The sequence below is a fragment of the Caloenas nicobarica genome, chromosome 5, assembly GCF_036013445.1.
Source record: "Caloenas nicobarica isolate bCalNic1 chromosome 5, bCalNic1.hap1, whole genome shotgun sequence".
Classification (NCBI taxonomy): domain Eukaryota; kingdom Metazoa; phylum Chordata; class Aves; order Columbiformes; family Columbidae; genus Caloenas; species Caloenas nicobarica.
In genome coordinates, this window is record NC_088249.1 from 24,579,572 (window position 1) to 24,590,055 (window position 10,484).

General features: G+C 57.6%; 1 protein-coding gene across 2 annotated transcripts; it reads left to right on the forward strand.

Moving 5' to 3' along the window:
- The first annotated feature begins 1,669 nt into the window (after positions 1 to 1,669).
- RPS6KL1 (ribosomal protein S6 kinase like 1) lies at positions 1,670 to 9,711 on the forward strand. Of its 2 annotated transcripts, none has more exons than XM_065636771.1 (10): positions 1,670 to 2,051; positions 2,588 to 2,712; positions 3,548 to 3,640; positions 4,461 to 4,508; positions 5,210 to 5,342; positions 6,671 to 7,558; positions 8,377 to 8,466; positions 8,611 to 8,693; positions 8,820 to 8,915; positions 9,028 to 9,711. In XM_065636771.1, exons 1-10 carry the CDS (start codon positions 1,814 to 1,816, stop codon positions 9,136 to 9,138), a joined length of 1,905 nt encoding a protein of 634 aa, XP_065492843.1. In that variant the 5' UTR covers positions 1,670 to 1,813; the 3' UTR covers positions 9,139 to 9,711. The 2 variants fall into 2 exon arrangements, with proteins under 2 accessions (XP_065492843.1, XP_065492842.1); XM_065636770.1 differs by lacking the exon at positions 9,028 to 9,711 and adding an exon at positions 7,755 to 7,884 and having other exon boundaries at positions 1,717 to 2,051; positions 8,820 to 8,909.
- The last annotated feature ends 773 nt before the right edge of the window (positions 9,712 to 10,484 follow it).

The following is a 10,484-nucleotide window of genomic DNA, read 5'->3' on the forward strand; positions in this document are numbered from 1 at the left end:
TGCTCAGACTTTTCTCTTGAAGGTGGAGCCCCTGGATCCTGTTGGGAATTAAAAGGTCCTGGAGACTGGAGGTTATGAACAGGATGGGCACAATAAATTTGTCCCTGTTAGGTAGAGGTTGGTGGGAAAAAGGAACCTGGAGGTGTTTTGAGAAGAAACCAAAAAACCAAGCACATGAATCATGTTTGGGTAGTGGGTTGTCTTACAAAGCAGAACCCTTTGCATCCTACCAGATCTGTCCTCTGAGGCCTTTCACACTCCCAAGGAAATGGTCTTTGTAAGGAAGCGAGTGTTTAGTTGTTGCACACTGAGCTGAGCCACAGGCATGGGCTTTACTTTCCTGTTCTGTTGTTAACAGACTGGGCTGGGCAAAAGAGCTGCCTGGGGGAGCAAAGCCAGGGGAGATCCCCTGCCGTCAGTGAGCAGGGTACGACGTAACAGGTCAGTCATGAATGGGATCCACCTCGGGCATCCTGGTCTGGCTCTGGGGTTGTCACTCTGCTCTGGGCTCAGATGCCACCTGGTCACTCCCTGGAAAAGGCTGGATCCAGCCCCACAGCGAGTACCAGCTACAGTGGGGGGCCGAACGCAGTGACCGCCCAGGCTGGTGTGGCTGCGATGGCACAGCACGGGGCCAGCTCCTGTCACAGCAAAACCGCCTTTTTAGAAATGTCTCCGGTTGCAATGGGACATGCCCATAGATTAGCAAGGGATAGACAAAGATGCAGGTGCCTCCCTCTTCCCAGGCGAATTTAGCACAGTCTTTCTTAGGGCACCACTGGGATTTCATGCCACCTTTCGTCCCTTTGCAGGTCTCCTGCCACCCCTCCAGAAAGGAGCGTTATTTGGTCCCGGATCAACCATTCCACAGCCACAGCAAACCAGTTGGCCTGAGCCGTAACTGGCTGAGCGCTCCTGATTCAGAAAATCTGGGTAATAACTGTGGTGATCTAGCAGGCCCTGCAGACCTGGCCGTCCAGGAAAAAGCCAGGCCAGGAGTGCACGCTTCTAGGTTAAGCCAAAGACAGGTATTTTCCACATACAAAGCATTTATTAACCACCAGCTGGGATCATTTTGCTGCACCTTAATGCATTTGTGCTGACCTTCCCTAGATTTGAAATAAGTTTGTAAAACCAAATGACTCTGCAAGAGCTCGTAAAAGGGCCAGCCGAGAGCCCAGGGTTGGGGTACACCACCACCCGCTTGCAAGATGCGAATCAGGAAGAATCACCAGCGCCTGGGACCGGGGCCGTGCAGAGGAGACAGGTCACCCCGCCGGCTTCTGCTGCCTCAAACGGGGTGCACCCTCTGAGAGGTAGGTAGGGGCAAAGGCTATTTAAAAGACGGCTAATTACGTGTTAAGAGAGGAAGGAAATACGGTCGCAAAGGCAGTACTTAATGAACGGGAGCTTTATTAATTACGGACAGTTAATGGTGACTAACGATGACAATAAAGCGAGCAGAGCAACGGCGCTCAGCGCGTTAATACAGCGAAAGGGACCTGCCGGGGGGCAGAGCGAAGGCAGCGCGTCCCCGGCCGGGACCCCGGACCCCCGGCGCCTCCCCGCGGGGGCGGGGATGACGATGATCTCATCCGCGGCCAATCAGCGCCGCCCCGGTAGCCCCGCGGCCCCGCCCCGCCCGGCGCATCTGGCGGCGCCGCAGGACGCGGCCGGGAGCGCTGGCCCGGGAGCGCTGGCCCGGCCAGGGGCGGGGCGGGGCGGGTCACCGGCCGGCGAGAGGCCCGGGGCGTGCGGGGCGCCGCCCCTCACCCGCGCGTCCCCGCTCCCCGGCTGCCGGCGGCGCGGGGCCATGAGCCGGCCGGAGGCCGAGCCCTGCTCCCGGGCGCTGGCGCAGGCCCGCGTCTACCTGGAGCAGCTGCGGAGCCGCGTCTCCCCGGCGGGCCCGGAGGGCGGCGGGCGGCGGGACTACCTGGTGGAGGCGGCGCGGCAGCTGCGGCTGGCGCTGGAGCGGGACGTCAGCGAGGACTACGAGGAGGCCTTCAACCACTACCAGAACGGCGTGGATGTGCTGCTCCGCGGCGTGCAGGGTGCGTGGGGCCGCCCCGCGGGGCGGGGGACCGGGGCCTCCCCCCGGGAAGCGCTGCCGGGGAGACCGGGGCATCCCTACTGGGAGGAGGGTGCGGGAACCAGAGCATCCCTCTGGGGAGTGTTGTGGTGGTATTGGGGCATCCCCATGGGGACTGTGGCCAGGGAACAGGGGAATCCCTCCAGGGAGTGCGGGTGGATGGACCGAGGCATCCCTCTGGGGAGAGCATCGAGGGGACCCGGGCATCCCCCTGGGGAGAACATCGAGGGGACCTGGGCATCCCCCTGGGGAGAGCAGTGAGGGGACCCGGGCATCCCCCTGGGGAGACCATCGAGGGGACCCGGGCATCCCCCTGGGGAGAGCAGTGAGGGGACCCGGGCATCCCCCTGGGGAGAACATCGAGGGGACCCGGGCATCCCCCTGGGGAGAGCAGTGAGGGGACCCGGGCATCCCCCTGGGGAGAGCAGCGAGGGGACCAGGGCATCCCTCCGGGGAACACGGCAGGCCCCTCACGGCCGCCCTCTGCGCCGACCGCAGTTGACCCCAACAAGGAGCGTCGCGAGGCCGTGAAGAGGAAGATCACGCAGTACCTGAGGCGTGCGGAGGAAATCTTCAACTGCCACCTCCAGCGAGCTGCGTGGGGCAGCAACCCCACGGCCACGGTGAGGGGCTGGCGCGGGGCGGCGTGGGTGGGATGGCAGCGGATCCGTGGCACTGGGAAACCTGGGGGGACACACACATAAAGCAGCCCCGGTGAGCCTCCTCGGCTGCCTCTGCCAGGTGCCACGGTAAGGTGGTGGAGGGAAAATGACAGACACATCAGCTGCAGAGTGTCCCGGCATGCTGGTGCCCACAAGGAGGCTGGCAGCCCCTCACCCTGCCTGGATCGCAGAGCTGAGGTGCGCCCAGCTTGCCTGGGGTGCTCCCTGGAACCCCTCTGAAGTTCATATGTTTAGCTTGCTGCCACCATAGTGAAAATGGCCATTTTTTGTGGGACTGAAGTCACTGCGGGGAACCACCTTGTCAGATATTAAAAGCGTCATCTTCCCTGTCGTCGTTCCCATCTGGATGGAAGCCAGAGGCAGTGGTTGCTTGCTGCATTGTGGGAAGGAGGTGGTTAATGAAGGAAGAGAGGAGTGAGGCAGTGCAGGGTTGGGGCCTGGTGAGAAGGATGGGGAGAGACAGGCAACTACCTTCCATACAGATCTCCTTAGTATTGAAGCAGTCCAGGTCCAGGCCCAAATTTTGGAGTGATTTTACCTCTGCTGCAGGTGCAAGCTTTCCCTGAAAACTTCAGAAATCCAGGTGCTGGAAAAAAAACCCCAACAGTCTAGCTGATGTTAGGAATCAACCTTGGCTGTTGGAGCATCGTCTCTGAAGGCTGACCAGCCCGGCAGTGTTGCTGCCTCCTCTGGAAAATGTGGAGACTTCTCCCGCCTGCTTTCATGGACAGTAGCATCTCTAGGTCCCTCATCCTGTTCTCTCCCCACCTTGCAGGGTTACAGCAGCCTGCGTTTCCGACCCATCAGGACGCTGAGCTCGGCAGTGGAGAACCTGAGACGCTGTAAGGTTGTGGGAGTTGTCGATAAGGTAATGACTCGACCTGGAACTGGGGAGGTGATGCTGGACCAAAGGGAATGTAAGCTGGAGGGTCCTGGCAGCTGGGATGGGGGTGCGCGCCCAACAAGGATGGGAGAGTATCCATTGATACCATTCTCACCAAGGAAAATTCACAGGCGACGACGCAAGACCCTGTAGGAGTTAGTTGTGAAATCCATTAATGTCGCCCTTACTTTTTTTTACGAGAGCTCCCAAGATATTTATGAGGATGCTGGTGCCTCCAGTTCTTTCCCACGCATGGATTTGATCTTGATGCCTAGATACCGCAATGGTGGGCTCCTACAGATAATCTAGACATCAGCAGAAGACAAGTTATCTGGATGAATAAACTAATTAGTAGTTCATGATCTTGGAGTGAAGATGCCAGGCTTTCTGTCTCCATAAACGCACTGGCGTGCTGCTCTCCTCTGCCATTCACACATCTCAGTTTGTCAGGACTGGTGCACTCCTCCTGTCCTGCCTAGGCCCAGGCAGGCAGCCCGGTGCACCCCACAGAGCCCAGGAGGAGCCGTGTGAAACCCTTCTTTGTGAGGGAAGCAGAAATGGTGTGGGAGTCACCTCTTGGTTTAATTAACTTTCTGCTCCCTGGCTGCATGGCTGTCTCATGGCTGATAACCTGCTTTTTATATTCCAAGAGTAGGGGTTTGAGCACCACCAAACTCCTCTAGCTGGGTGGAAGTTTGTTTCAGTTCCAGAGCTGAGTCCCCTGGGTCATTCCTGTGGGCTGTGTGTTGGGGTGGGAGCAGTCACCATTTCTGACCAGTACTATATATACATATACTGCTCCCAGGTGCAGATTGTCCAGGATCCGGCCACTGGTGGGACCTTTATACTGAAGGTGGGTTGCTTTCAGTTTCATCTGCCTGCTTCTCCCCGTCATGCCAGAGCCTCCTTGTCCAAGCAGACGGCTGGGGCAGGTGAGAGGACCAAAAAATAGCAGATCACAGAAGTCTTAGAGGAACTTCATTGTTCATAAAGCTTCTTTTGGCTGCCTCAGCCACCTGTGATCAGCAGGGAAGTGATTCTCCTTGGCCATCCGTGCCTCTGCCTCGTAATGCTGACAGCTGAGCCTTAGGCCTGTGTTAATCTGGGTCAGCCCCTGACACAAGTGGTGTGTGAGGTGTGGTCAGTGCAAGTCCTAGGGCATTTTCCAGTGCCCTCAGAACTAAAAATAAAGGACTTTAATAATTGGACAAGAAGGCTCCGGCAGGACAAGGAGAAACATCAGGAAGCATCCCCAGGTGGGAGAGGAGAGAGTGCTGGGATGGCGGGTTCCCACCTGAGGAAGTCGGGGCAGCTGCAGGAGAAGCCACTGCTCTGGACCAGCGGTGTCCTCTGGGTGCCACAGTGTGGGTGTGGAGCTGTGGGTGGGGAGCGCTCTGTCTTGTCACAGCTGGGTGCTGGGGGCTGATAGGTGACGCAGCGGGCAGCCATGGGACTTCGCAGGTGGCGCACTGCCTTTCTGGCTGGCCTGCTGCCCTGCCAGGTTGCAGGGAGTCCAAGCTTCTACTGTGGTGCCATCTACCTGTACCTCCTCAGAGCCTCCCCAAATCCCATGTTGAGACCCGTGAGCGACAGACCATCATCCCTCATGGGGTCCCCTTCATGGTCAAGCTGCTGTGCTACTATGCGAGTGAGGATTCCATCTTCCTCCACCTGGAGCATGTGCAGGGTGAGTAGGGAAAGCACTGCCTCCTAGCTGTGGAGCATCCTGCTCTTCTCCCCAGCCTCCTATTCTTTAAAGCCTCAAATATGTTTCTTTTGCTGGTTTGGGAGTGGTTTTTATTGTAACAGCACACGCTGTCTTCATGGAAGAGTGATGGGTACCAGGGCTTGGAGACTTTGTGGAAGGAGCTGCTCAGCTGTATTGGGGGTTCTGGAGATTTGGTAAGAGCTGACTGGGGAAGTAACCTAGAAATGGGCCTGTGGAGACCTACAAGGAGAAAGAGGTTGTGTGTGGAGGGGTGTTACATGAAAACTAACCTTAGGGAGCACTGAGTCCCATGGGAGGGAATGGTCATGCCTTGAGGTAAAGAGATTGGTGTAGTCCAGTGTCTTGAAAAGAAAAAACTGCTTCATTTTACTGATACCATTTGTCTATGACAGTAAAGTGATGGAGAAGGACAACCAAGTGAGGTAGTTCCTCTGAGCGTTGTAGAACAAAACAATCTTTTGATAAAACATTTTTTGGTTACAGAAGAAGAGGCCACACTGAGATCAGACCAAAGAGAGGAGATAGAGAATTGGGGCATAAAGGGCAGAGAGCACATTGGGGTTTGGGTACAAGGAGGCAAGCTTGGGGCTTGTCCTAGATCCTGCTGAAGAAGTGTCACAAGGTAGAGGCTTGTCTCAAGGAGCTTCTTTGCTCTCTATGGGTTGCGTGGATGTGTGGGGAGCAGTGGGTGCAGTCCAGCGATGACAAGTGAAGGCTGATGTGTGTTGGAGAACAGACTCAGCTCCTGATGTGTCCCTGTAGGATGAATTTGCAGAAGGCAGCCAGCAGCTGAATGTGGTGAGGCTGGGAAGCCCTGGCAGAGTGCTGTGGGCTCCAGGGCTCACTGCTCTGGCTCACTGCTGACCCACGGGCTGTGCCATGCTGTGGGAGCTCTCTAGTGTCGCTGTCACGCAGGGAGGAAAGGCTTTCAGGGGAAAGTGGGGATGGCGGTGGGATCAGGGGCATGTGTGAAGATGTGGCTGACATGTGACATGGAAGTGGCAGAGCTAAGATCAAGGGATAGAATCATAGAATAATTTTGGTTGGAAGAGACCCTCAAGATCCTCGAGTCCAACGGTGCAGAAGGGGGAGCAGGTCTGCTAAAAGAGAAGGAAATGAGGGCTGGGGAGTGTTACTCTGCACAGAGTTGGGCTTTGCTGGGGAGATCGATGCTTGGTCACGTCTCTAGCGTGCAGGCCTTGGTCTGTGCTGGAATGGGCTGTGTCTGCAGCAAGGAACCGGGGATGCTTTCTGTCCCATCACTTGTTCTTCTCTCCACTTTCCAGGGGAGACACTGTGGTCTCACCTCCGCTCCAAGTACCGTGTCCAGCAGGGCTCTGCTGATTCAAACACCACCCAAGCCCTGAGGGACCATCACATAGAGGATGATATGGGAAGCTCCCAGGGCAGCAGCCAACTCTCCATCTTCTCTGCTCGGACAGGCAGTGGCCTCCCAGACTCTGTGACCCACCAAGTATTAGGAAACACTGATGCTTTTCCCCCTCTGGAGCAGTCCCCCGACCCCACGGATCCTGGCTTGGAGAACCACTGCCGGCTTCGCCTGGCTCCTGCGGTTGGCACAAGGGCTGCACCTGGAGGGCAGGATCTGAGCGTGACCCAGGCTATGTCTGGTGTCGTGGACCATGTTCCAGAAGCACCAGCCAAAGGCCCTGGCCACCTTATCAACCAGGACCTGGTCATCTACCCCTGGGACGCTCTAGCCAGTGGCATGGGCTATGCATCGGAGAGAGCAGCCTCCCATCCAGACCCTGGGCCATGTGCTGGTGAAAGGCTTCCCCATACACCCGGCCCTGTACCAAAGACTGTGAGAAGGAGCCAGACAGAGGCAGGGGAGCCGCCATCTCAGCAAATGTCTGAGGTCCCCTGGGCTCGGCCTCTCCTGACTTTCTCGGGCCAGAGGCAACTTCGTGCAGGAATTGCCCCATCCAGCTCTGGCAAGCCCCGTGGTCCTGACCCAGCGGTGCGGGAGCAGCCGTGCTCAGGACAGTGCCCATCTCTGGCTGCCCATGGGCATGGCTGGAGAGCGTGGGCTGTGAAGGAGGAGCAGGTGCAGCTGTGGGCAGCAGAAATCCTCTTGGCCTTAGAGGGACTTCACCAGCAGGGTGTATTGTGCCGGGACCTCAACCCCAGGAACCTGCTGCTTGATGCAGCTGGTAGGTAGTACCCCAGGTTGCTGCCCTGAGGAGAAAGAGGTTGGCCTCTTGACTGGGAGACTGCTGTTTGCCCCATTTCCAGGGACAAGGACTTTCTTGAGTTTACTTTGGGGGAGGATGGAAGTCTGGGGGGAGGTTGGATGTTTCTGAACCTGGAAATGTGGTTTCAGTTGGGATTTCCAAGTGGTTATTACAGGAGATGGCTCTGCAGTGGGAGAGTCAGGGGCTGCAGCCACAGGAATGCCTTGTCCCTGCTCCCATGTTGTGGCTGGCTGCCTGGGAAATCCCAGCATGGGGAAGCTGAGACCAGCTCAACTGTGCCTGAGGTTAGTGGGATTGCAGTTTTCCCCAGCTTGTAGTTACTGCTCACTGGTGTATTCTGGAGCCTACCCATCCCTTCAAGCCGTGGGTACCACTGTCAGTGCAAGCTGAGTGCATGTCCCTGCTCAGCTGGCAACAACTGGGGCAAGCTGGAGAGGTACAGATTGCTTAGGAAAAGAGAAATGCGGAGAGCTTTGCAAGGGGAAAACTAACATTCCTGCCTGTGGTGCTGCTTCTTTCCTCACTACAGCCTGCCCTGAGGTCCACGAGCTTGGAGCCCACCAGCTGCACAGGCCTGCTGGGCGTCTGGGGCAAGCACTGGGAGGCTGGGGATGCACACTGCCGGGGGATACACAGTGCCTCTGAGTTCAGGGCACGGCAGGGACCCAGTGCCCTGGCTGTTCCCACTTGCGGGGATATGGCTTTGCTTTGTGCTCTGACCGAAGTCCCTAGCTTTGTCCTCACCTCCCTGCTTTTGGCTCTGTGCTGCTCTGCAGGTCACATCCGCCTCACCTTCTTTGGCCAGTGGACAGAGGTGGAGCCCCAGTGCTGCAGCCAGGCACGGGAGGAGCTGTACAGTGCCCCAGGTAAGGGGCGCATCCCCCTGCCTTCAGCCCAGTGCTGCCAGACGGGGCAGAGGGGGCTTCTGCAGGCAGCGAGATGTGCCTGGCAGGGCACAGCCATTGCTGCTCCCTGCCTCCAGCTCTGACCCCTCTCTTGCTCTTCTGCAGAAGTGGGGGGGATCGTGGAGCCCACCGAAGCAGCTGACTGGTGGAGCTTTGGCTCTCTCTTGTACGAGCTGCTGACAGGAGTGGTAAGAGCTAGGGCAGCTCTGCAAGGAGGCGGGGAGGAGGTGACACGGTAGCACAAGAGCTCTTTGCCATGCAGGGCTGAAAGGGTGCCTTGCCCTCCACTCACCAGCACCCTTTGCCTCCTGCAGCCGCTGTCCCAAAACCACCCTTCAGGGATTCACCCTCACACCCAGCTGCATCTGCCAGAGGGTCTCAGCCTGGCTGCGACGTCTCTGCTCACGAAGGTGAGGTGTTTGGGAGGACAGGAGGGAAGGATGAGGCTAGAGGGTCCAGTCTGGGTAGCTTGTCCAGTCTCCCCATCTCCCCCTCCTGCTCTCCCATCCACTTTCTCTGCAGCTCCTACAATACAACCCGAAACGGCGTTTGGGCTCTGGAGGAGGTGGCATAGCAAAACTGAAGTCCCACTCCTTCTTCAGCAGCGTGCCATGGAACAAGCTGGTGGGCTAGGCTGGCTGTCCTTCCCCAGGGAGCTGGGCCAGATCTGCTGTCCCTGTCACTTGTGCCCGCAGGTGGCACTGGCAGCTCTGCCGGTGGGAGGAGATTTGCCTGCAGGGACTGCCCTGGGCTGGGGTACGCATGGGGTTTTGCAGCCTTACATGTTTGTCTGTCTCTGCTTGTGTGTGTTGGTGTCCCTAAAAGGCAGCTGCAGTCTGTGCCAGGCTGTCTTCTCTCCATTGGTCCTCTCTGGTGGGAAAGGGAGCCGAGGTGCCCACCCCTGGGGAGAGGCCATGCTCCCCTCTGGACATCCCTTGCTCAGCTTAGCACGGTGTCCTGGGACTCCCTCCCTGTGGTTTTTATCTCTGCTGCTACCACTGTGACCCCACACCCTGTTATTTTTTGTGGCTTCCAAGTGCAACCCCCCCAGGCCTGGCTGGCTGGTTCCCGAGACTCAGGCTTTGTGCCCCTCCCTGGCTGCATGTGGGTGTGGGTAATGCCTGCTGTGGGGTGAGGGGAGGGAGCCCTCTGCTCTTCTCCCCCTGGCTCTCTGAAGAGAATAAACACTCATTATCAATTGCAGAACTGTCCTTTTGTCTAAGCTGGACCTGGGAAGCGTGGGCAGAGTGAGCAGGGGGCCCAAATCTGTCTCAAACCCGCCTGGGAGCCCAGGAGTGGCATCACCCAGCAGCTGTCAGCACGTTGCAGCCAAAACCCAGAAAATGGCACTGAGGGTCTCACGGCCCCATGGATCCACACAGCCACACAGCTGCCTCTGAGAGTCAGGGAAGTGCACAGAGTTCCTGTGTTTTCTTCCAGCCTTGACTTTTGTTGTTGTTACCCGTTCTGGCTCCAGCCTCCCATGCCTGGATGCTCCTTGCTGCTCGCATGGCAGCAGCCCCGCTGCCCTTGTTACTGTGCTTTGAGCATGGTCATTCCTGGTATAACAGTAAGGCCTTAAATGGGAGAACTCTGAGAAACAGCACTGCTGGAAGGAGGATCAGAGTAAATACAAACCAGGCTGGAAGAAAAATAAATGTGAACAAAAGGCACCTGCCAGTAGCCCAAGGCAGAAGCTGCTGTGTTCCTTCGTGCACATCCAAGGCATAGGCTGAAGGAGGAGCTGGCAAGGGAAGTTTTGCCGTACCTCTCCCAGTGCTCCCTCCGTTGCTCACTCATCCCCAATAGTAAGGAATTACCAGCCCCAGTTAAACTTTTCTGTGGGTAGTTGGTTCCAGCTCCTGCTTGCCACCAGCAGCAACACCCTGCTCCTTGCCAACTCAGCCTGGCTCTGGGGTGGCAGCAGGAGCACTTGTCCACGAGAGGGAAGCAGAGCCCAGGAGAAACTCACCTCCCAC